This window comes from Hemicordylus capensis, chromosome 5 (genome assembly GCF_027244095.1).
Source record: "Hemicordylus capensis ecotype Gifberg chromosome 5, rHemCap1.1.pri, whole genome shotgun sequence".
Lineage (NCBI taxonomy): Eukaryota > Metazoa > Chordata > Lepidosauria > Squamata > Cordylidae > Hemicordylus > Hemicordylus capensis.
The window spans coordinates 257,900,556-257,927,069 of NC_069661.1; the positions used below are offsets into that span (position 1 = coordinate 257,900,556).

Below are 26,514 nucleotides of genomic sequence, written 5' to 3' on the forward strand. Positions count from 1 at the left end.
TTTCAATTTTATGGTCCCACCAATTCTTGGCTACAGGTAGCCTGTATTTTTTTGCAGATGTTCCAGTGTATCATCCCTGCTACCTTGTCATGCCTTTGTTTGTAGTCAGTCTGTGCGGTCTTTTTACAACAGCTGATTAGGTGGTCCACTGTTTCATCTGCTTCTTTACAAAGGCGGCACTTGCTGTTTGTTGTTGACTTTTCGACTTTTGCTCTTATTGCATTTGCTCTTAGTGCCTGTTCTTGTGCAGCCAGTATTAAACCCTCTGTTTCTTTCTTCAAGTTCCCATTCCTAAGCCATTGCCAAGTCTTGGGGATCTTTGCTTTTCCGGTTATATTGTGCAAATATTGACCATGCAGTGGCTTATTTTATCAGCCTGGAGAATGCCCAAGTATTTGTCATGTTTTTTCTCTTCCAGGTTCTTGATGTTGCTTCCATTGGGCAGTTGTATTCCTTCTGTTTTTCTTATTTTCCCTCTGTTCATTATTAATGCAGCACACTTGTCTAGTCCAAACTCCATTGCTATATCGCTACTGAATATACGGACAGTGTTTAGCAGTGATTCGATTTCTGACTGGGACTTTCCATACAACTTCAGATCATCCATGTACAGCAGATGGTTGATTTTACTTGATGTTTTAGATGTTTGGTATCCGAGGCCTGTTTTGTTTAGTATTTGTGAAAGTGGGGTCATGGCGATTACAAACAACAGAGGGGATAGTGAGTCCCCTTGGAAAATACCACTTCTAATGCTAACCTGTCCAAGTGTCTCACCATTGATTGTTAACTGTGTATTCCATATGCTCATTGCTTTTTAAATAAATATCTGAATGTTTTTGCTGACACCAGTTGTTTCTAAACATTTTAGTATCCATGTGTGAGGCAATGAGTCGAAGGCTTTCTTGTAGTCAATCCATGCAACACTTAGATTTGTTTTTCTTCTCTTGCAATTTTCTAAAATCATTTTGTCAATCAGCAGCTGGTCTTTTGTGCCTCTGGTGTTCGGGCAATTTCCTTTCTGTTCAGCTGGAAGCTGTTTGTTAGTTAATAAGTGTTGCATCACTTCATCTGCTATTATTCCAGTTAATAATTTGAACATGGCTGGCAGGCAGGTTATTGGTCTATAATTACTATAATTAATAATTATAATTACTTGGAACTGCACCTTTTGCTGGGTCTTTCATGATGAGATGAGTTTTCCCAGTTGTTAGCCACTGTTTAATAATATCACCTCCTTGCAAAATGTGATTGAACTATTTTGATAGTTGTTTATGAAGGCCAAAAGCCATGCAGTTGATCGTCGCCTGGTGCAGTCCAATTTATAATTTTCTTTGCTCTTTCACCTATTAATTCTGGTGTTATTATTAGATCTTGCATTTGTTGGTTACATTTTTTGACCTCTTTCACCCAGCCTGCTTTTTTATTATAGTCTATTGGATTGTCCCATAATTTCCCCCAGAATTGCACTGTTGCTTCTTTATTTGGTGTTTCTATGTTTCTTGCAGTTTCTCCTTCTATGCTTTGGTAGAAACGTCTCTGATTCGACTGGAATTGGAAACTCTGCCTGTGTTGTGTAATTCTGGCTTCATATCTGCTAATCTTCTTTGACACTGCTGTTATTTGCTGCTTTATTATTTCCAGGACTTCTCTAATTTTCCTTGAATCTAGGTGGTATTTTTGGATCAGATACTGTTTGGTGTTTTCATTCTTCAGCTTCTTGTCTTTTATATCTTTCAATTTACTAGCATCTGATCTAAGCCTGGAGATTTTATTTTCTAATCTAATCTTCCATTTAGGTGATGTACTGCTTTCTTTTTTTACAGGTCCACTGATCTTATATCCGAGCTCTTGTGTTGTTATTGTTGCTGCACTGTACATTAGTTGGTTTGTTTCTTGCAAATTCTTGGTTGTTATTTCTGCAAGTGCAGCATTGACATCTTTTAATGCCTGAGCAAGTTGTTTTTTGGCAACTGTTTTTAGAGCAGGAAGTCGAACCCTGGTGGTTGTTTGGTTCATGTGCTCAGTTATTTTTTGCTTTCGTTCTTATTGCTTTTCTGTTCAACGGCATTCAGGTTTTTGAGGTGAAGGCAAAGGGGAAGTTGCCTGGTTTTGATTTTGAAACAGTTCAGCAACAGTGGCATCCTCTATTTCCAACACTTCCTCCACCTGCGCCTGAGCAACTTCTTCAGTTGGTGGTAATTCTTCTTCTATATCCCAAGCCTGTGTTGCTCTTTGCAGTTCTTCCAGCTCAACTTCTGTGAATACTTTATTTCTTATTATGAATCTTCTCTGGTCTGCTAGCCTTTGTGCTGTTATTTCTGTATCTGGATGCTTCTCTTTCCACATTTGGTACATTCTTTTTAAATAACCTCTTCTAGTTGGACTAGACTTGTAATCGCAGATCATTATTTCCTTGTTGGCGTTCTTCATATATTTTTTTCAGTTAAGTGACATTTTTTCCAGTAACATTGTTGCTGTTGTTGTTGTTGTTAATTTGATTTGTATACTGCCCTTCCAAAATGGCTCAGGGCGGTTTACAATTAAAACAAACCACTAAAACAGTAAAGAGCTAAAACAAATTTAAAAAACAACAATTAACAATTTAAAAACATTTAAAAAAACAATTAAACAATTACAGTGATTAAAAACCCTGAAATCGGGTTTTTAATTTTAAAATAAACCAGAAACTAAAACCTCCAAAATTTAGGAAGCTGAGAAAGCTTGGGTTGAAAGATGGGTTTTCAGGTGTTTTTTGAAAATTGCCAGAGATGGGGAGGATTGCATCTCAGCAGGGAATGCATTCCACGATTTCAAGGCAGAGACTGAGAAGGCCCGTCCCTGTGTAGCCACCACATGAGTTGGAGGTGACTGGAGACAGACCTCTTCAGATTACCTCAGTGAGCGGTGGGGATCATAACAAAGAAGGTGCTCTCTTAGATACCCAGGGCCTAAGCCATTTAGGGCTTTGTAAGTTATAACTAGCACTTTGTATTTTGTCCGGAAACCTATTGGCAGCCAGTGTAACTCCATCAGTAAAGGAGTAACATGGTTTTTCAAAGATGACCCAGAGACCAACCTGGCTGCCACGTTCTGAACCAACTGAAGTTTCCAGACTACGTACAAAGGCAACCCCACCTAGAGCACATTACAAAAGTCAAGTCTGGAAGTTACTAACATATGTACCACTGTTTTGAGGTCGTTCATCTCAAGAAACGGACACAGCTGGCGTATCAGCTGGAGCTGATAGAAAGCACCCCTGGCCACCACCTCAACCTGAGAAACCAGGGAGAGGTGTGAATCCAGAAGCACTCCCAGACTGCAAACCTGTTCCTATTGGGAAGTGTGACCCCATCTAGAACAGGCAGATCAAAATTGTCTCTAGAGTTCTGACCCAGCATAATAAGTGCCTCTGTCTTATCTGGATTAAGCTTCTGTTTATTCTCCCTCATCCAGCCCATTACTGCTTCCAGGCAGGCATTTAGGGAGGATATGCCTGCTCCTGAAGGAGTTGAAATTGAGAAGTAGATCTGGGTGTCATCAGCATACTGGTAACACCCAGCTCCAAATCCCCTGATGATCTCTCCCAGTGGTTTCATGTAGATGTTAAAAAGCATTGGAGAAAGTACGGAGCCTTGAGGGACGCCAACTTAAGCTCAGATTTTGAAGAGCAACAGTCTTCAAGTGACACCATCTGGAATCTGTCCGAGAGGGAGAAGCAGAACCACTGTAAAACAGTGCCTCCCATTTCCAATACCCTCAGGCATTCCAGAAGGATACTATGGTCGAAAGTATCGAAAGCCGCCGAGAGATCCAAGAGGACCAACAGATTCACACTTCCTCTGTCAATTCCCAATTGGAGATCATCCATCAGGTCGACCAAGGCAGTCTCCACCCCATAGCCAGCCCAAAAACCAGTTTGAAATGGGTCTAGATAATCAGTTTCCTCCAAAACTGCCTGGATCTGGGAGGCCACCACCCTCTCAATTATCTTGCCCAGCCATGGGAGGTTGGAAGCAGGCCTATAATTGCTCAACTCTGAGGGATCTAATGCAGGCTTCTTTAGAAGAGGTTTAATGATTGCCTCCTTGAGACAAGGAGGCATCCTCCCTTCCATCAGAGAGGCATTTATTATTTCTACCAGGCTGGTTACAACAACCTCCCTGCTAGATTGAACAAGCCATGTTGGACAAGGGTCAAGAGAACAAGTGGTAGGCCTCATCGCCCCAAGCAGTTTGTCCACATCCTCAGGAGTCTCAAACTGAAACTGATCCAGTTGAATCACATAAGGGGAGTCATTGGCCATCTCCAGATCAGACATCAAATTAATTGTTGTGTCTCCATCTAGGTCAGCCCAAATCCGAGAGATTTTATCTGCGAAAAACTATTTAAACACATCACAGTGGGTAACTGATGACTCCAAATTCTGGTTCAAGGGAGACAGGGGCAGATACTAATCCCCTCACAACCCTGAACAACTCCACTGGATGTAAACTTGCAGAGGGAATATGGGCAGAAAAGAACCACCTCTTTGCCACACGTACTGCTTGAGCATAGGTCTTTAGATGTGCTCTATGTCACAATCTGTCAGATTCGAGTTGTGTGTTCCTCAACTTGCCCTCCAGTCACCTACCTTGCCGTTTCAGCAGCTGTAGATCTTCCGTATACCAAGGGGCCAAATTTGAAGCAGGTTGGAGGGGACCCTTGGGATCAATCGTGTCTACTGCCCTGGTGAGCGAGTTGTTCCAATTCTCAACCAGGGCATCAACAGGATCACCAGCAAAGCCAACATTAAATCCCTCCAAGGCTTCTTGGAATCTTACTGGATCCAATAACCACTTCGGGTGGACCATTCTAATTGGCCCCTCGCCCGCATGGAGGTGGGAAGTGGTTGTCGGTCTAACCTTAACCAGATGTTGGTCCATCCATGACAATGGGGAAATCACAGGACTCCCCACCCACCGAACACCACCCCGATCAGAGTAAAAGACCAAATCAAGTGTGTGAACTGCAATATGCATCGATCCAGAGACAACTTGGGATAGGCCCATAGTTGTCACGGCCGCTATGAACTCCTGCGCTACCCCGGATAGATTGGTCCCAAAGTGAACATTGAGGTCCCCCAGCACCAAGAGTCTGGGAGACTCCAACGTGAGTTCCGCAACCAGGTCCGTGAGCTCAGTAAGGGATTCCGCTGGGCAGCAGGGCAATTGGTACACCAACAGAAGTCCCAATCTATCCCTGGTCCCCAAACTTAGGTACACACATTCAATATGGTCCGATACCCTGACAGGGACCCTGGTAAGGGAGATGTTATCCTTATAGACCACAGCCACTCCACCTCCCCACCCACATCCCCTCACCTGCTCCTCTAGTCTACAGAATATCCTGGAGGGAGATACTGGGACCAAACTGGACCACTAGCCTCCCCCAACCAAGTCTTGGTAATACATACCAGGTTGGCCCCTTCATCCATGATCAAATCATGGATGAGTTCAGATTTATTTTGGACTGACCGGGCATTACAGAGGAGCAGGGAAAAGCTATGTGGGTTGTTGGCAGTGCTCCCCGAGGTCAAAGAGCTGAGAGGACAGCTGGAAGGGGAGACAGCTATTAAATTTCTGACTACTCTTCCCCTGGAACAGCCTGCTGACCTGCCAACATTACTTCTTCTAGTCCCCACCACCACCAGGATGGCTGCCCCATAGTCAGCGAAGGCACCCCCTGTCCCCCCATCTTCAGACGAACAGAAACACATTACAGCAACTTCAACCCAAGTCTAAAACAGGTTAAAACTAATTAAACAGAAGTCCTCTAGCCATCCCCCTCCCCCAAAGTGGCTCCCCCAAAGGGGCGACCCCCTTTGGTGTCACCTTTCGGTGGTAACCCCGCCAGTGGTGAGCCCGCCTCCACAAGGAGCCTTCCTATAAAGCCCAAAACTGAGCAGGTGACCTGAGAAACAGCTGAGTCACTCAGGGGCTGGTCCCAGTCCTGCCCACACTTCCCACAGATGTTAACCTGAGGCTGCAGCCTCATAGGGGAAGCAAAAGCAGGCAGGCAACAGCAGAAGGAACCCCAGCACCCACCTGGTCTCTCACTCCAGGCGGCACTGGGTGGGAGGTAGATGGACTCTCCCTTTCTCTCTCTGCTGGGCTCCTATAGGAGTTCGGTTTGCTTTGCTCCACCCTCCCCACCATGATTCATTCTAGTCCTTTCCAGTCCAGCACAGGACTTCCTTTGGTGGCTACAGAAGCCTGCAGCAAATGAAGGAAGTCGGCTGGGGAAGAAGGTAGTGTTGGGTGAGCATGAGGCTGCCCAGCCTGAAAAAGAACCAGGCCCTTCTGGGTATGCTGTTCAAATGCCGAAGATTCTCAAGGAGGTCTGAAAGAACCCTCCAAGGGGGCCAGTTCACCTCCCCAAGAGGAACAAGCTTAGCCCAGCTGAGAGACCAGGGGGAAGCGTACATGCGTGTCACAAAAAAGCACAGTATTAGATTTAACCCCATCCTTCTTCCAAGGGTCCCAGGGCAGCAAACATGGCTCCCCCACCCGATTTTATCCTGCAACTGACCCAAGAGGGTCTCCCACGTCCTAGTCTGACTGTCAAAAGTTCATTCTTGTTTTTCTGTAGTTTCACATTTGGTTTAGCAGTTGAGTTTTTTTGGAGTGTGTGTCGGGGGGAGAGATTTTTTTAAATGGAGGGAATTTTTGTTTGTTCTAATCAGATGGCTTAGAAAAATGCTGGGCCAGAGAAACTGTATATATAGGGAGAATGCTGGGAGTCAAAGAAGTCTGCTGGAGCAAGTCAGAGCTGGAGGTTGCCAGTAAGAAGAGAAGCTGAGCTGAAATCACTAGAAGAAAGCCAGGCTGGGTTGTGCCCCCGTCCTGGGCTGTAACCAGGACAAGAGACTGCCCAGCCAGCCAGAAACTGAAATGAAAGCACAGAGAGGACTCTGAGTAGGGACCAGTAGAGTGTCAGGTCGTGGATGCGTTTTTGCAGTTTTTATTTTCCCTGACCTGCTCTGTTCATAACTGTTTTGAACTGGGGTTTTATTTTTGCTGCAAAAGTAATGTTTTAATTGAACCAATTTTTCTAAAAGTAAACTTGCTTGTTGATAGTCTCCACCCCACACCAATAAGCCTTTCCACACTACTGAGGGGTTTGTTTGTTTGTAATTTTTGATAAATGCAAAGGGCTGTTGTAGTGGACTCAACCATCTCAAAAGTCCACATGGTGGCAACAGTGAAAAGGTTAGGAGGAATAGAGGGCTGTTCTTCCACACATGGCATGGAAGCGCAGCAGGGACATACCCCAGCTTACAATTTCTCATGCTTCTTGGTTCAAGAGTGGATTTATAAGCTCCTTCGACTCTTCATTCAAACCAAGGGTTTGGGGTTTTTGTTTTGTTTTAGAATTTACAGTTTCCCTCCCTCTGCTATCCTCTCTTGTGCACAGAATCACTTGTGGATTTGCATACCCTTTGCTCCTTTTCCATCCTTTGCTCCTTTTCCATCCTTTGCGTCCTTGGCTGCTCGTGGGGGGAAAAAACACAGATTTAAGTATAGTAATAATAAATATACAGCAACCATCAGTAGTACATAAACCTGTGCCATGCAATGTATAAAAGTAATTAAATGTGTACCGTTGAAATGGGTTAATTGTCTTATGCCTCAAGGTGGGAGGATTTAGCAGCTGAACTGCAGGGGAAGGAATTGGTGGATTGGTAAACTGGGTGTGAGTTTTCCCCACAGAGGAAGAGAAAGGAGGAAGCAGTCGTGCCTGGTCCTGACGTGCCAGGAGTGCCAAGTGGGGCACAGCTGCCTCAGGTTGCTCCCAGCTCCCTTTGGGCTTCTTTCTCTCCTCCCGCTCCAGCATTAATTTAGAGTGTGCTGCCCGTAGACTGAGCCCGCACAGCTCTACCTGATGAATAGTCAGCCTGAAGGCTGCATGGCTCTTGTTAACCCTGAGGCAGGAGGAGAGAGCTAGCATGCAAACAGAGCTTCTGGCCATCAGAGGCAGCTGTGTCTCATTTGCGCCCCCCCACCCCGGCCCATCCCCGGCTCATTAGAACGAGCTGCTACTGAGGCAAGTAGGCTGGTTTGAGGCTCTGGCTCAGCTTTTGCAGCAGAGCTCTACAAACGGGTGACTTTGCCAGCTGAGCAGCTGCGTTTAAAGAAAAGAACTCTCTGGAGTCATCACTTTGGGGGAGCCATGCCACGGAGACCGTGATGGAAGTTAAAGGACTTTGCGCTGTCTCTTGTCTCAGACAGTGGAGTTCAGACTAGTAAGTCAGAGGGCTAGAAGGTCAAGACATTGGTCATCACTTCTCCACTGCTCTGATACTATCCCTTTGAAATGTAGATTGCTAATCTCAGGGACTAACTTCCTCTCTCTCTCTTCCCTACCTGTCCTTCTACTGTGCAACATGGCAAGGCTCTCTCCCTGCACCATGTGTGCAGAGAAGATGCAGAATCCATCTGCATCCAGCTAGATAGATAGATTAGAGATCCTAACTCCTCACTTTCCTGTCTAGAATGGAGTTCCTTAATAAATGCCTTTTATATTGATTTGAAACTATGAATTGGCTCCAAGTTACTTTACTCTCAGCACACACGCATGCCTAACTAAATCCGCTGTGTTGTGCCTCTGTGCACTCTGCTATAATGAGAAAGGGATTCTCTCACCACAGAGGATTTCCAACAGGTTATGGGAGCCCAGTATTTTGAGCTGTGTGTACTGCAGCTAGAGAGTTAGGTTTGTTCCAGGAGATCCAGTGAGATCTAGCGTGGACACTTTGAATTGCTAATCTACAGCAACTGCCTTTTGGAGCCAGTGAGGATGGCTACTTACCTAGAGGGAAAACTCAGGCTGACTATCTTGAACGCAGACAATTATTTGGAATGGAAAACCAGATTGAGGATTGCACTGAAAGCAGGACGGACTCCAAAAAGTTACTGAGGAGGACACCACCACCCCAGATGGAACCACAGCTGCTGAGAAGACTACCAGACAAAATTGGGTGATCAAGGATGCGAGATTTCAAGTGCTGATCGCAGCGTCTGTGAGTAAAAATTACCTTTACACCATATGTGATCTTGGAACCTCAAAGGAAATGCTAAGCAAGCTAGATTCCTTGCATATAAATAAGGGGTGGGCAAACACCTTTAACTTGAGAAAGAAAATGCAGGATCTCCAGTATAAAGATGGGGACTGTTTTGCTACATTTGTGGGATTTCTGGAAGATTTCTTTTTTCAATTTAAAGAGGCAGGGGAACAATTTTCAGAGAGTCAGAAGCTGGAAGCTCTGTTCCTAAGCATGCCCCCCAGCTATAGCAGTATAATCGGCCAGTTGGAAACCCACACCAATCTAAGCTTTGAGAAAGCAGTACAAACATTGTCTTCTGAAGCAAACAGGAGAAAAGTTTTGAATACATGCTATGAAAGTGAATTGGCAAGTAACTTTGCTCTTAAAGCAACAATTGGTCATTCCAGAGGAAACCCAAGGTGGGAGGGAATGCTGCAAGAGGAAACCTCATGGGGCCCCCACATATACATACAAAGAAATCTGGCTTCGTTGCCGCCAAAGAAACTCAGTCCAGAGAGAGAGGTCACATGACCGCCAGCAGGGAGACTGCTCCTGAAATGAGGCCAACTGGGACTAATGCCTTTAGATGTTTTCTATGTAACCAATTTGGCCACAAGGTGGCGAACTGTCCCAAGAATCAGACAAGAAGGACTGATTTTACTAAGGAGAATGTGAATCAGAATTTTAAGCACACAGAAAAATATTCAAACAGGATCTTTAATATTAACTTGATGCAAAGCGATGAAAAGTTTATTTTTGATTCAGGTTCTTCTGTCCATATTTCAAATAATCTGGGTTTCTATACTGAACTGTTTGATATTCCTGAAGAGACTGTTTATTTGGGCAATAATACTACAATTAAAGCCAAGAAGAAAGGCGGAGGAATTTTGTATTGCAAATTGCTGGATGGATCTGTTAAACGATTTTTTCTTAAAGATGTTTTGTATATCCCTGACTTCTCAAGTTCCTTGATTTCAATATCCAAGCTAGAGAAACAAGGCTGTGAACTGTATATTAAAAATGGACAATGTGTTGTTACCCAGAATGGAGAAATTTGCCTTGTAGGCTCTAAATCCAAAGGTCTTTATCGTTTGGAGGAGCAATCTACAGACAGAGAAAGACCAGCCCAGTCTAAACCTGAGGCATACCAGCCTAATGAAGTGAACCTTGCTAAGTCATGCCTGCATGAAAACTGCTTGCAACTGTGGCACAGACGCCTAGGACACAGGAGCTATGAGTCAATCAAGAACATGAAGGAAAAGGGATTAGCTAATGGCATTGATTTTGTACCATGCAACATTGTAACTAACTGTGTTTTTGTCTTGAGTCCAAAGCAGTTAACCAGCCATTTCCTAAGCAGAGTGAAAGGAAGACCGGAAGACCCCTGGAGCTGATCCACAGTGATATATCTGGACCACTACCAGCAACCATAGGTAATCAAAAATATTTACTAACAATAACAGATGATTTCTCATGATACACGTGTGTATTTCTACTAAAGGAGAAATCACAGACGCTGGAGAAATTACAAGAATATGTGGCGATGGCAAGCAACAAATTTGGCTGGAAGCCAAAGATCCTACACACAGACAATGGAGGAGAATATATGTCCAATGCCACACAGCAGTTCCTGAGAGAACATGGAATTGTGCATCAAACCACGGTAGCTTCCAACGCATGACAGAATGAAGTGTCAAAGAACAGAAGTCTACTGGACATGGTAGGATGCATGCTTGCTGATGCACACCTCCCACAGAAATTCTGGGGAGAAGGCATCATGACTGCTACATACATACAAAAGAGAATGCACACAAAGCCTATAGGAACACCATCATATGAACTTTGGCATGGTCATAAGCCATCCATGACGCATCTGTGTGTCTTTGGAAGCACGGCTTACTCATACATCCCAAAGGAAAAAAGGACTAGGTTAGGGGCTAGGGCCACAAAAGGGATTTTTGTTGGCTACTCAGCACAATCCAAAGGCTACAGAATTCTGGATCCTGACACCAACAGGATAACCATAAGCAGAGCAGTATATTTTGATGAGAATGAAAGAGCTACACCTTCAGAGGGGGCCTACACCGAAGCAAGCAACCAGACCAAACACCCTGATGACTGGATTATGCTTCCTGATCTCAGAGGAATTGAGGAGGAGGAGACAGCAGATCCAGATCCAACCACAGTCGACACAGAGACCCCCAGCAATCCACCAGACGCACCTGAGGTAATGGGAGAGACCACAGAGGGTGAGGTGAGGCGATCAACGCGCTCAAACAGAGGTGTTCCAGATCTGAGGCTGTCCTACCTCGCAAGAACGGCGGAACAACCAGAACCTTCATCATGGGAGGAAACATCCCAGCTACCACAACCAGAAGCCCAGAAGTGGAAACAAGCTGCAATTGAAGAGCTTGACGCTCTACAGAAAAACAAGACCTGGACTCTTACTAAGTTATCTCAAGGAAGGAAAGTTATAGGCTGCAAATGGGTTTTCAAACTCAAACATGATGTTGATGGTGAGATTTAGCGTTACAAAGTGAGATTAGTAGCAAAAGGATAGTCACAGAAATATGGAGAAGGTTATGATGAAACCTTTGCACCAGTGGTTAAACATACCACAGTAAGGACTCTGTTGAGTATTGCTGCTAGCAAAGGAATGCATGTTGAACACCTAGATGTGAAAACTGCATTCTTGCATGGCGAACTGGAAGAGGACATTTACATGCAACAACCACCAGGTTTCTTAGAGAAAGGCAAAGAGGACTATGTATGCAAACTGCAAAAGAGCATTTATGGTTTAAAACAGGCTGCCAGAGCATGGAACATAAAACTGAATGATATGCTGCTTCAAGCAAACTTCAAAAGTAGCAACGCGGATCCCTGTCTATACACGAGGTGCATAGATGGCAAGTGGACCTACATTTTGGCGTATGTTGATGATTTGATTCTTGCCTATGAAAATCCAGATGACAGCAAGGAAATAATGCATCATCTGAACAGAGATGTGGAAATCAAGCGACTTGGCAACATTGCACACTACTTGGGCATTCAAGTACAAAGAGAGAAAGATGGAAGTTTCCTTATCAACCAAGAACAGAAAATTAAAGACTTGATAAACTTGCTCAGACTGGAAAATGCGAATCCTACACCAACTCCAATGGAAGTGAACTACATAAGGCAAGAAGATCAAACTGAGCCACTATCTGACAACCATAGAAATCGTGAAGCATTGGGTAAGATTTTATACATTAGTACACTCACTAGGCCAGATATTAGCACAGCAGTTGGCTTACTTTGTAGAAAGACTGCATCACCAACAGTCAAGGACTGGAATGCAATTAAGAGACTTGTTAGTTACCTAAAGGGTACTGCACACTTTAAGCTCAAGCTGCCAGCTAACAGTCAACCAAAACTAGAAACGTACATAGATGCAGACTGGGGTGGAGATCTAACAGAAAGGAAATCCACCAGCGATTACATAATTTTCTATGGAGATGGAGCCAGAAGCTGGTCAAGCACAAAGCAAGACATAGTAGCATCATCAACCACTGAAGCGGAATATGTATCAGCTGCACAGGGCAGTCACGAGATACAATGGCTGTGTCAACTACTGAAAGATCTAGGTACAGATGTACCACAGCCCATACAAGTGTATGAAGACAATCAAAGCTGCATTCAACTCTCCAAACAAGAAGATGTAAAGAGGCGTACCAAACATATTGGTGTGAAGTATATGTAGTGAGAAGTCTGCAGAAGGATGGACTAATCAAGCTGACCTACTGCCCGACAAATGAAATGCTTGCAGACATACTCACTAAGCCACTACCAAGACCCTGCTTTGAAAAGCTGAGAGAAAAAATGAATCTTGTGAGCTGAGTCACGAGACATCGAGAGGGGTGTTGGAAGTTAAGGACTTTGCGCTGTCTCTTGTCTCAGACAGTGGAGGACAGACTAGTGAGTCAGAGGGCTAGAGGGTCAAGACACTGGTCATCCCTTCTCTACTGCTCTGATACTATCCCTTTGAAATGTAGATTGCTAATCTCAGGGACTAACTTCCTCTCTCTCTCTTCCCTACCTGTCCTTCTACCGTGCAACATGGCAAGCCTCTCTCCCTGCACCATGTGTGCAGAGAAGATGCAGAATCCATCTGCATCCAGCTAGATAGATAGATTAGAGATCCTAACTCCTCACTTTCCTATTTAGAATGGAGTTCCTTAATAAATGCCTTATATATTGATTGGAAACTATGAATTGGCTCCAAGTTACTTTACTCTCAGCACACACGCATGCCTAAGCAAATTCCGCTGTGTTGTGCCTCTGTGCACTCTGCTATAATGAGAAAGGGATTCTCTCACCACAGAGGATTTCCAACAGACCGGAATCTGCCTCAGGGTTTGGGTGGTATTTCCCCCTCTGAACTGGCCCATGCCGTGAGAAAGGGCGGTGCTTCAAGAGCGCGCCTGTCTGGCATCTTCCCAGTGCATTCAGGTGGGCACCTTTTGTTCTGGCCACTGTGCTACGTGCAGCTCAAATTTGTATCTGGTCCATGCATGAAGCGGTGGATTGGGCACATCTCCCTCCAGACAATAAAGGAAAACGCCAGGATGTGTCAGGACATGCTGGCAAGATGTGAGGAAGTGGACGCTCTCGGCACATTCCCCCTTTGTATGGTGAGGGCCGGTTTGCGGGGAGAAAATGTCCTCTGAGCCGGCCCATAGAGTCTGACCCCGGCACAGTTAGGCACACACAGCCACTGAATTCAGCTTAACTTGGGGGAGAATGAGTTTGAGCTGGGAGAGAGTTAAACCGATCATCTCCCTCTGGCCTCCTTCGGAGGACAGCTGGCCTCAGGAAGCATCACCAAATGATGTGTAAAGCTTTCCACCTGCCTCTACTGCAGCACAAGGAAGGTGCACTCATGGCAGCCCCCAGCAAGAAAGTCGAGGGGCTTTTGGGATGGGGTCCTGCAGCTGCCTGCGCTGGACAGCACGAGGGCAAGAAATGAAGAGGAGCCGGCCAAGGGCTTGTCAGATTTGCTTCCAGATGCTCCACAAACCGGCATTTGGTCAAAAAGAGAAGGAGCCGGCCCGGGAGAAGGGGGCCCCAGGTTGCTCCCTCCGACCCCACCTTTCCTCTCCATAGCTCAGTGGTAGGGAAGCCTGATCAGTCCCTTCCCTCTTCAGGAGTAATGAGAAGGACCTTGAGAAGATGGATCCTGGAAAGCAGCTGCCAGTGAGTGGAGCCCACACGGCGCAAGGTGATGGACCAAGGGTCTGACTCCGTGGAAAGCAGCTTCCTCTGTTCAGCTGCCCCTCTCCCAGGGCAAAGGGCAGGAAGTGGGGCCCCCTCCCAGGAAGTGAGGGGGTCAGAGACAGGGTGTGCCCGGGAAGAGCAAAGACAACTTACGTGCCATGTTTTCTGCTTATTCTGAGGGGTGTCTCAGGTCTTCTTGCATTCTTTCTGTGGAGCTAGAGACCAGAAGAGACTCTTACAATTCCTTTTTATTGATTGGCATGTTTGCTGTTGCTCATATTTATGTTCTTTTAATCCTGTTTTCTGCTGGGGTTTTTTGGGTTTTTTTTAGTTTTTATGTTTTAATTTCATTTGTTTCAAATTATATGATCTCCTTAGAAGCCTGGAAATCTGCCTAAAATCCCTTAGATAAAGTTATATGAAATGAAATAAAACAGGCTAACCAGAGCCTTGTAGGGCTGTTCACCATCAAGCTGGCCTGGTCCGAGGGCTCACCCTCGAAGTTGAGCCAAATCCCCTGGGCCAGATCAGGGCCTGTTCAGGTTTTCTTTTCTGTTTTTAATGGTGGACACCAACTCCGAGGCCTCAAGGAGGTGCTTCTGAGGCTGCGGGAGGGTCTCCAGTGGTTCCCCCTCCCCCAGTCTCCCACGAGCCATTCCATTTTTTGTCTGTTTTGGTCCTCTTCAAGCTCATGGTGACCATTTTGTAGGCTGCCACATGTGCACATGAGCCATTTGCAAGGCTGGGAGCCACCAGAGACCACCCCATGGCTGCTGCAGCAACCCACCCACCCCCAGGCCTCGGAAGTGGTGAGTCTGCCATTTTAAAAAACAAACAAATGCCCAAATAAGCCGCCCCCAGCACCCCCAAACCGGGCCTGAACCGGCTCAAATTTGAGCCAGACTGGGCCCCTCATTCAGGTGCCAAAACTGAACATGCCCAGTTGGGCTCGAGCCCAGTTAGAACTAGGGAAACCAGTTTTGTGCACATCCCTAGAGCCTTGTGAACCATTGCCCAGTGGCAAAGTCTCTGCTTTCTCTTCAGAAGGGTCCCAGCTTCTGTTCCTGCCATTAGATCATATATAGAAATAGCAAACTCCAACTGTTGAGTAACGATCAGTTTGTTTCCAGAATGGGGACACCCTGAAATGTAACACAATGGATTCTACATGCCTGGGGGGCACCCTTGGTATGTGTAAGTCTGTACATTTTTTTAAAAAACTGGTTTTTAAAACAGCAGCACTAAAATGGAGCTTGGGGGGTCTGTATGACTTTTGAGACTGGTCATCCTGGCACATAGGGGTCAGAAAATGCTAAACACTGGGATGAAGCAGGAGCAGCACTGCCCCCGGGGCTGGGGCTGTCCTCTGGGAGCGGACGTCACTGCCCTTGCTGACTTTTAGGAATGCTTTGCTATCTTGTAGCTCCATCCATTGCTCGGCTTGGACATGCTAGAATATTGGGTTTATGCACACCGGACGCCCCAAGCCTCCAAGGGAAACCAGAACCCAAGAAGCACAGCACCTCTGGGACGGCTCACCCCTTGAGAAGGGGGATGGAGGGGGCTTGGCCAAGGAAACCGGCCTGCCTCTGAGAGCTAAGGCAACACACACCACTCCCAGCCAGGAATCCACTGCAACATTCTGCTGCAGGACCCATTGGCCTCCCCTGAAAAGGAGAGGCTGCTCTCTGCCTGAGTCCCCAGAGACTCGGCTGCTGCCAGTCAGAGCAGGGAACCCGGGGCTAGAGAACCAATGACCTGACTCAGCAGAAGGCTGAATAAAAGTGGGGCATCTCAGGCACCTGATCTTCATTCTGTGTGGTTGGTTCTTCCTCCAACTGAAGCTTTAACTGCCTTCCCCTTTGATGGCGGCACATTCCGGAACTCCTCCCATTCAGCCCATGCTGCTCCCTCATTGGCTGCCTGCCATGCCCAATCTGCATTCCAGGCTGGGCAAATCTATGCTTGATTATCTTTTTTTCTATAACCCACCATTCACAGAACCCAGCGGTGATAGGAACCCATGAGCAACTGAAGAGTGCAAGGGCAGATTTATTGATTTATTGAGAGTGTTAACATCCAGCCTATCCTCCTTGTACCTGAAGCACTCAAGGCCATGAACATCAACATTTGACAACAACCATCTATATATTTAATTCTCCTGGGTGCGCCTTAGAATGTGCATCCCGGCACCCAGCCGATTGGCTGGGCAGCGGAGGCACCTGATAGGCTGAGGTGCACCCAGAAGGATTCGTCATCGCAGTGGTCAGGCCGTCCCGGGTAAGGGGGAGGAGGCGGTGGCGGTGGCAAAGTCCAGCCTGGCCACCGGAGGCAACAGCAGGAAAGGGGGTGAGTGGGAAACAGGCAGCAGGGCGCAGCTCCGGCACCCGTTGGAGGTCGGGGTGGGAGGGAAGTGGGCGGGGAGCCTTCCTTGTTTGCCACCCAGTAGGAGGAACAGCAGTGGCGGGGTCTTTTTTGGCTGCCCGATGCCCAGTAAGGAGGGCCTGTGGTGGCGGTGAGGTCCAGCCGAAAATGGACACCCACAGCGGTAAAATGCTCAGTGTGGGTGGAGGGAGGGAGGAGGGGGGAGGGTCAGGAGGGAGGGGGAGGGAGGGCAAGAGAGAGTAGGGCATGAGAGAGGGCAAGAGTGAGTGGGGCAGGAAGGAGCGGGAGGGAGGGAAAGAGAGAATGGGGCAGGAGGGGGAGGGAGGGCAAGAGAGAGTGGGGCAGAGGGGGGAGGGTAAGAGAGTGGGGTGGGAGGGGGAGGGAGGGCAAGAGAAAGTGGGACAGGAGGGGAGGGGGCAAGAGAGGGGGGCAAAAGAGTGGGGCAGGAGGGAGGGAGGGGGAGGGAGAGTGGGGCAGGAGGGAGGGGGAACAGCCTGTCCCAAAGAGCGCACAGATGCTCTGTGCGGGTCGGCTAGTAAAGGATTAAAACAGGAAGGGAGCAGAAAGTGGGATTCACGCTGGCTTTATTACACAAGCAAGGGAGAGTTTGTGTATTATAGGTGGAGAGGTGAAACCAATTTCTTTTTCCTTTCCTGTGGGGATGCCGCTTCGGCAGATCAGGATGGGGGAGGGGTTCCTTTGCCCAGAAGATGCAGGTTGCAAAACCTCAGTTGATCGATCATTTGTGGTGTGATTCTCAGCTTCACAGATTAACCGCCGCTTCATATATCCGAGGTTTCACGCTACGTCTGAACAGGGCCCAAGAGGAGGAATTCTTGCGGTGGGGATGAGAGTGTGGAGTACCAGAAAAGACCCTTCTCTGTCACTGCTGCAGCAAACCCGAGCTGATGCCATCAATCCAGACCAACCAGCAGCCATCCATGAGACCCAGATAAGTAACCTTTTGATTATTGATGTTTGTCCTGTCCATGGGAGACAAAGACAGGCATACAACCCACCAGAGGCCCCTTACAATCAAGGAGAGGGAGCAGAAGTTGGGGGAGTGCAGAAAGAAAGCCACTGGGCAAGGGACTTCTGTATTTCTCCAGAAGAAGGGTTGCTCCAAAGCCCAAAAGATGTTTTGAATTTAAACCATTGGGGCATGTCAAGAGAAATTGCCCAGAAAGGAGAGACCTCCTGGCCAGGGCAGGGGAGAATCTTCACTTAGGGCAAAGTGGGCAGTGCCCTCCCAAAATTTCAATGCCGCCATCATTTTTGATAACTCAATGCCTCCCTGTGTGTGGCTGCCCTCTACACTTCCCTGCGTGCAGCTTGCCTGCTCAGCAGTGTTTACATAGAGTGGGCGCTGGTAGCAGGTTCCTATTGAAAAGACTGAACAATGTTCCCCCGTTCATTTAAATATTAATGAGGCAGCAGCCAATGAAAGGGCCTGCCTTTGTTTTCATAAAGTGGGCAGAAATTGAAATGACCTTGAAATGACCTGACAGGAGGCATCATGTGGATTGACTACCTTATCAGCCAATCAGAGTGGCCAGAGGGGAGGGTCGTCTATTTTGAGAGAGGCAAGACAAAAAAAGAGGAGTCGTCACCATTTTGTTTAGCACTGCAGTGCTTGTAGGAACAGTCCCTCCTGCATGGTGAGAGGAATGGACTTGAAAATAAGATGTTCAGTTCAGCAAAGAAACAAACTCCGTTGTTAATATTGGACTGGACAACATTTGAGTGGTGGTGGTGGCGGTGAGTATATTTCTTGTACCCTTGAAATTTGTCTCCATGTCTGCCCTGAATGAATATGCTTCATCTTGTCTGTATCTGAGCATTTTGCTTATGTTCAGAAACCAAGCTACCCCTCAAGGCAGTAGCTGTGTTTGCAATATGTTCCTAAAGTAAATATCAGTTGCATGAACCCTTTTCAAAAGCTCCTTCTATGCCTATGAATAAATATGCCAGCTTTGCTTCCCCCCGCTGCACTCAAAAGGAATCGTTTCCATCCAGGGGCAGAGCCACTATTGGGCCAATGAGTTCAAAGAACCTGGGCCGCGGCCAATCAGGGGCCACGTCTCACGGCCCTGACATGCCCCCCGCATCGGATGTCAGACGTGGAGGTGCTAGTTTAGCTCCCGAGCGGGGGCCATGCAGCCCCTTCGGGAGCTAAACTAAGGCTGGCGCTGCATTTGCTGCGCAGCCAGGAGCGGCAGGGAAGAACCACTCCTGGCTGGACAGCGAATGCAGTGCTAGCCTTAGTTCAACTCCCAAAGGGGCCGCGCGGTTAAATGCCAACTCCCGAAGTCTCAAGGCTCCGTTCGGGAGCCAGACCATGCCCCCCCCCCCGCGTCTGACTTCAGATGCAGTGGGCAGGGGCAGTGGGGCAGCCACCGCGGCCACACACAGGCCGCCAATGGTCCCGCTCTGTGCCTGTTTCCATCTACGTAAAATGGTGGATGGCTAGCTTTGCCTTGTGGTTTTTATAACTGCAAATATAGTATTTAACATTTAGCAACTGTTGGTCTTGAGGATTCCTACTTTTCCTAATTAATTTGTAGTAAATCTTTCAACCTGTTAGCCCAGATTTGATAGTTCCCTTCTGAAGCCTAGAGGAATGTTCTCCCCCTTTGAGTTGCATATTGTTCTCTCCTGGCTCCTTAGCAGTTCTCTTCTGTTTACTCGGACGTCATTAAGTCTTCTGCATTTGCATTAAAAAGGGATCACTCACCTATTTTGTCCACCTTCCACAGTAGATCTTGAATTGATGGAGGCTTGAGAAAGAGAGATGGAGAGTAATTTGGCTAGTGAATGAGAAGGGTCACGTGGTGGGTTGTGCTATGGTGATCATATTCCAAAAGGGAATGAACCACACATTTAAACTAGTTTGAAACAGCTTTCATCATTTGGGGCCTCCTGACTCTCCAAAAAGACAATGGGAACTGCAATTTTGTGCAAATGCTGAGAAGCCTTTATTAGAACCCTTTCATCAAAGAACTGCAGCTCCCAGTGCCTGGGTGGTGAGGGACCATGATCATTAAGCAGGTTTGAATCTGGCTTAAAATGTGTAGTGTAGACATGCCCTTAAGAGTTAGGGAAACTGCACCTGTGGAACATTGGTTTTTATCAAAAACCTTAAAGGAACTGGCATGCCTCTTCTTTTTGGAACAGCGCTTGTCCTCCAGTTTGTGTGAAATAATGTATTTGTGTGTTTTGTCCTTAGACTTGTATTTTATTGCAGGAGCTGGTTGTTATTGTGAAGGGCATGTTGCTAATATACTGTATGTTGGAAATAAACATACCTGATAAGGTCATTTGTGGAATATTCTTGCATTGGTTTTGAGGAGGGGGGGGCAGTTGTTGTGGGACTGGCTGTCTCCTCTCCCTTTCCTCCCTACCCTCCTGATCCCAGTTCTCCTAGAATTCCTCCCACTCGTCAGTCCAGTTCCACCTGGATCATCATCAAGCCCTCTTCGCCTGATCTTTGCTCCAATGCAGCTGGATCAGGCTCTAGAACTTTTGCCGGTGCAAACCTCTCTGGGGAAGCTTGCTCTTTCAAATCCAGCCAGCTGCTGTTCCCTGAATGGCCTTGGGCAAGCTGATCTGATTCTGATCTGGTTTGGGAATGATTCTTCTCCACCTCCCAGAGTGTCTGGGCCATGGCTTCCAGTCTCCCATGCAGAGGCGTATCTAGGGAAAATAGCGCCTAGGGCAAGCACTGAAATTGCGCCCTCTATCCAAACATCTGACACCCATCTTTCAGATAACTTTACCATAATATCAGCTCAAAAATACAAGTCAATGTAATCTCGTTAATCTTTTAATATTTCAAAAACTATTTTATATTAATTATATTATTATATTATATATTATATATTATATATTATATAATATTATATTATATTATATTATATTATATTATATTAATATTATATATATAATATATATATTATATTATATTAATGAGCCCCTGGTGGCGCAGTGGTAAAACTGTCGCCCTGTAACCAGAAGGTTACAAGTTCGATCCTGACCAGGGGCTCAAGGTTGACTCAGCCTTCCATCCTTCCGAGGTCGGTAAAATGAGTACCCAGAATGTTGAGGGCAATATGCTAAATCATTGTAAACCACTTAGAGAGCTTCGGCTATAAAGCGGTATATAAATGTAAGTGCTATTGCTATTGCTATTTCGCAGTGGATGTAGCCAGACCAAAAAATGCTGCAAAACTACAAATTTCAGTATGCTGGGGCTCATGAAATACCCAAATACTATGTGGAGGTGTACTTGGAAAACTAAACAGAAGTGCCTGTCTAATTCTCTACTATGCATTGTAGCATCACTATTACATACGTTTTAAAAATAAATGGTGAATTTGGCATTTCCCAGATACTCTGAAAATAATTAAACGATATGCAGAGTAAATTGTGTCACTGCTTGGAATATAGACTAGTATTTCAGAAAGACAGTTAAAATGAGAGAAAGAGAGCAAGAAACTCCCAGTGGGCCTTAATATTAAGGATTTCACACTGATTCAAAGACAAACTCAGCATTAATAGCCATATTATGAAGGCATCACATCTAAGTCACTTATCACAAGATGTAAAGTAAGAGCAAATGAATACAATCCTAGCTCATACGTTTCAGCTCATTATTCACAAGCCCTGATTCTCTGTACATAGTGCCAAACTGAATATGTGTACAGTGACTTATATTATATTAAATTTTTTTAAAAAAATACCTGTAGCCCCTTTGGGGGCTTCCTAAAGGCTGTGGGGTGGGTCTGCAAAGGTTCCCCCTCCCCTCGCTGGCCTCTAGGGCTTTGCAGGGACCATTTGAGCATGTGCGGTGGCCATTTTAAAAATATATATATATTTAAAATTAGCTGCTGCAAACAAAATGGCTGCCGTGCATGCTCAAATGGCCTTTGTGAGGCCTGGCATGGCCTAGGGCATCACAGAGGCCATTTGAACATGCAGAGTGGCCTTTTTTTTTCCCCAGTGGCCATTTAAAAAAAAAAATTTAAATGGTGCCCCCCTTCAAGTGGCGCCCGGGGCATGTGCCCTGCCTGCCCTACCCCTAGATATTTGTTGTATTTGTTGTGTTGTTTTTATGCCTGTTTTTATATGTCATATACTTTTAGCATGATGTTTTTATTGTCTTTTTATTGTATGTTTTTAACTTTTGTAAACCGCCTTGGGGTTATCTTTTTAATGAAAGGCGGTATATAAATGCAAAAATAAATAAATAAATAAAAATAAAATACGCCCCAGCTCCCATGTGCACTACTTGCTTCTTTTGCAGGGCCACAATCCATTACACTTGAGTAAGCCTCTCTTCCCACCACTGTGTATTTGAGGTGGGTTGTGCCACACATGCCAATGGCCCCCAGGTCTGCAGACAATATGACCCCCCACCTTTCCCCCTACTGACTGACAGATTTTCTTTGTACCAAGTTCTGCCCCAAATTCCAGTAGCCTCTGGATCTCCTGGGTGCTTTCCAGACTAGACCATACAATGGGGTCAGGAGGTATCTCGGAAGTGTGCTTCCACACTTCCTGCATTGTGACATCGCAGTCCCTACGCGTTCAGATTGTTTAGAATTTAATCGCTGTGATATAGAGCAAGGACATTGTATATCCAGTGTAAAGAAGTTGCTGTATTTTGGGGTTGTTCGTTTCCGCAAGACGGCTCCCCCTGCTGTTTATGTTTCGAATGCAACTTACCTGAACGGAGGCATCATGCTGCTGTGGAGCAGCTAAGCGGGAAAGCACCCTGACGGACAGTCAGACCCTGCTACTGCCTGGCAGACTGGCACTTCGCTAGGCCCCTGCATGTTTGGGTGGGAAATAAATTCCTTCTGGAATTGGTTCAGATCCAAGTTCTGAGGGGAAACACAGCTGCTGGCTCAGGTTCTCCTCCCCAAACTCCCCAGAGAGTCCGGACTCTCTGTTTCCTCCTCTTCTGAAGATAACCTCCCCATACACTTTTCTTCTACTCGCCCCTCCATGGAGGGTGCAAGCCCAACAGGAACATAGCAGGATGAAGGGTCCCCTTGGTCAAACTCATTCTGTTCCCTGGCCCAGTAGCGGCTGGTGACTCCTGGGACTGGGTGGGTGCCAGGCAGGCAGGCCCAGAAAGATCTTAGGCCTAACATATCAGTCCCTTGATTTGCCACTGGTCTCCCCATCACTGACCCAGAATCCACTGCCAGCCATAGTTCCTGTGCAGTGTACTGCAGTAACATCATAGGTACAAGTTGCTCTCTCACACACAGTTAGGACTCCTTATTTCCTAGCATTGCAACAGCTACCACAGCAGCACAGCAAGCATAGCCATCAGCTCAACTAGAGCAACTTCAGTCGCATTTTGACTGGATACAATACAACACCTTGCAATGCAGATTACAAGGCAGATTGTGAGTGAAGCACAAGTTGGTCTCAAAGCCAGACATGGACTTCATTACAACAATCACCAAGAAATAATACACAGAGAGAGACACACACTCAAACACACAGCTGCCACTGTCCATTTCTCACCACAACATTATCTCACAAATAAAATAAACCACAACTCAAGGAAGCCAGGCAGGCACACAAGTACTGCCTTAGTCAATCTGAGATACAGCAAAACCAGATAGTTACAGCAGCCATAAGCACAGCACATTATACTCAGTGCTGAGAAAACAGCAAAATCAAACCTCCCTTCCTTCCATCCAGCCTGCCACAGAGATTCAGGAGGACAGAGCAGTCATGGCCTGGGCAGCTCAGCTCTGAACTCGGCCCTTTGAAGATTCTGAACTGGATGGAAGGAGCAGGAAGAAAGGTAAGCAGCACTCTAAGATAGGGATGTGCACAAAACTGCTTGGCCCAGTGTGGTTCGAATCTGAACTGGATTTGAACCAGACCGGGCATGTTAGGTTTTTGAAATCTTTAATTTTTTTAAAAAAATAAATCATGGCTTACTGTTGCTGTGGACTTTGGAGACTTCAGGGGGTGCTGTGGTGGCTGCAGGGGGGTCTCCAGTGGCTCCCCTCCCCCACCAGTCTCTCTCTCCCCCCCCCCCGGCCTTTCCCGAGTCTCCCTGGGCCATTTCAGCCCTCTGTGCAGGTGCGGCAGCCATTTTGGGGCCGCTGAGCATGTGCACTGGCCATTTGCGTGACCCAGGTCACACAGATGGCCAGTGTGCATGCACAGCGGCCCCAAAATGGCTGCCACGCATGCACAGCGGGCCAAAATGGCCCAGGGAGACTTGGGGGAGGCCGGAGGGGAGAGTGGGAGCCTCATTTTCAAAGATCATTTTAAATGCCTCCAGCCACCCTCAAACCGGGCCCAAACTGGCTTGGCCAGTTTAGCTGGACCTTGAGCCGCACAAGGCCCGGCTCAGCTTGAGGTTGAGCCCTTGAACCAAGCAAGTTTGAGCTCAAGCCGATTCACACACCCCTATTCTAAGATATGCCATCATCTTATCTATCTATCTATCGAATTTGTATACCGCCCCAAACTTTCGTCTGTGGGCGGTTTACAGCATAAACTCCAAGGGTGATTAATCACCTGGTGTTCCAGTCTGCCATGTCTGTGTAATAGTTAATAAAGTTGTGGCCCTTTCCATCCATATTAACTCTACGTGTCGTCTTGAGCTGGGGTCTGGGGACAATGTTTAATTCTTGTTTTAAAATGTTTTTAAATTGTTAATTGTTGTGTTGTTGTTTTTTAATTTGTTTTAGCTTTTCATTGTTTTACAAGTTTGTTTTAATTGTAAACCGCCCTGAGCCATTTTTGGAAGGGTGGTATATAAATCAAATAAATAAATAAATAAATAAATCCAGTTAAAAACATACACAAAAACCTAAAAACAATTTAACAATTTTAAAAGAAACCAGAAATTAAAACCCAAAAATATTAGGAAGCTGAGAAAGCTTGGGCAAAAAGATGGGTTTTCAGGTGTTTTTTGAAAATTGCAAGAAATGGGGAGGATCGTATCTCAGCAGGGAGCACATTCCACAATCTCGGGGCAGTGACCAAGAAGGCCTGTTTCTGTGTAGCCACCAAACGAGTTGGCAGTAACTGGAGACGGACCTCCTCAGATGACCTCAATGGGCGGTGGAGGTTGTAATGAAGAAGCTCTCTTAGATACCCAGGGCCTAAGCCGTTTAGGGCTTTGTAAGTTATAACTAGCACTTTGTATTTTGTCCGGAAACCTATTGGCAGCCAGTGTAACTCCATCAGCAGAGTTGTAACATGGTCTCTCCGAGATGACCCAGAGACCAACTTGGCTGCCGCGTTCTGAACCAACTGAAGTTTCCGGACTACGTACAAAGGCAGCCCCACCTAGAGGGCATTACAAAAGTCAAGTCTGGAGGTTACCAACATATGTACCACTGTTTTGAGGTCGTTGATCTCAAGAAATGGGTGCAGCTGGCGTATCAGCTGGAGCTAATAGAAAGCACCCCTGGCCACCGCCTCAACCTGAGAAACCAGGGAGAGGTGTAAATCCAGGAGTACTCCCAGACTGCAAACCTGTTCCTTTTGGGGAAGTGTGACCCCATCTAGAACAGGCAAATCAAAATCGTCTCTGGAGTTCTGACCCCGCACAATAAGTACCTCTGTCTTATCTGGATTCAGCTTCAGTTTATTCTCCCTCATCCAGCCCATTACTGCTTCCAGGCAGGCATTTAGGGAGAATATGCCAGTTCCTGAAGAAGTTGACATGGAGAAGTAGATCTGGGTGTCATCAGCATACTGGTAACACCCGGCTCCAAATCCCCTGATGATCTCTCCCATCAGTTTCATGTTGATGTTAAAGAGCATTGGAGAAAGTATGGAGCCTTGAGGGACACCATACTTAAGCTCTGATTTCAAAGAGCAACAGTCTCCAATCGACACCAACTGGAATCAATCTGAGAGGTAGGAGCAGAACCATGGTGAAACAGTGCCTCCCACCCCCAACACCCTCAGACATTCCAGAAGGATACTATGGCCGATAGTATTGAAAGCCACCGAGAGATCGAAAAGGACCAATAGAGTCACACTTCCTCTATGAATTGCCAATTGGAGATCATCCATCAGTCTGACCAAGGCAGTCGCCACCCCACAGCCCTCCCGAAAACCAGGTTGAAATTGGTCTAGATAATCAGTTTCCTCCAAGACAGCCTGGAGCTGAGAGGCCACCACCCTCTCAATTACCTTGCCCAGCCATGGGAGGTTGGAAGCAGGCCTATAATTGCTCAACTCTGAGGGATCTAATGCAGGCTTCTTTAGAAGAGGTTTAATGATTGCCTCCTTAAGACAAGGAGGCATCCTGCCCTCCCTCAGAGAAGCATTTATGATTTCTACCAGGCCACCTACAACAGCCTCCCTACTAGATAGAACAAGCCATGTTGGACAGGGATCAAGAGGACAAGTAGTAGGCCTCACCAATCCAAGCAGCTTGTCCACATCCTCAGGAGTCACAAACTGAAACCGATCCAGTTGAATCACATAAGAGGACTCATTGGACACCTCCAGTTCAGACATCAAATTAATTGTGGAGTCTCCATCTAAGTGAGCCCAAATCCGAGAGATTTTGTCTGCGAAAAATTCATTAAACACACCACAGCGGGTAACTGATGCTTCCAAATTCTGGTTCAAGGGAGAGGGAGCAGATACTAGTCCCCTCACAACCCTGAACAACTCTGCCGGACGTGAACTCACAGAGGCAATACGGGCAGAAAAGAACCACTTCTTTGCTGCACATATCGCCTGAGCATAGATCTTTAAATGTGCTCCATTTCGTAATCTGTTGGATTCGAGTCGAG

The 26,514-nt window shown here is 46.4% G+C and overlaps 1 protein-coding gene and 1 long non-coding RNA gene across 5 annotated transcripts in view; one reads left to right on the plus strand and one right to left on the minus strand.

The window, feature by feature from the left end:
* The window catches only part of LOC128326147 (asialoglycoprotein receptor 2-like), a 61,560-nt gene extending 37,824 nt beyond the window's left edge, over positions 1 to 23,736 (minus strand). For 3 of the 4 annotated variants that reach the window (XM_053252419.1, XM_053252417.1, XM_053252420.1), the window contains exons 1-3: positions 16,138 to 16,216; positions 14,489 to 14,550; positions 7,475 to 7,525 (exon numbers count right to left, since the gene is read on the minus strand). In XM_053252419.1, coding sequence (XP_053108394.1) covers positions 7,475 to 7,525; positions 14,489 to 14,495 — 58 coding nt within the window. In that variant the 5' untranslated portion in view covers positions 14,496 to 14,550; positions 16,138 to 16,216. Of the gene's footprint in view, positions 1 to 7,474; positions 7,526 to 14,488; positions 14,551 to 16,137; positions 16,217 to 23,683 lie in introns of those variants that run through there. The other variant, XM_053252418.1, reaches the window with a different exon arrangement.
* Positions 23,446 to 26,514, plus strand: part of LOC128326150 (uncharacterized) — a 30,581-nt gene continuing 27,512 nt past the window's right edge. The window contains exon 1 of the long non-coding RNA XR_008307869.1: positions 23,446 to 23,543. This is a non-coding gene — a long non-coding RNA (uncharacterized LOC128326150). The remainder of the gene's footprint in view (positions 23,544 to 26,514) is intronic.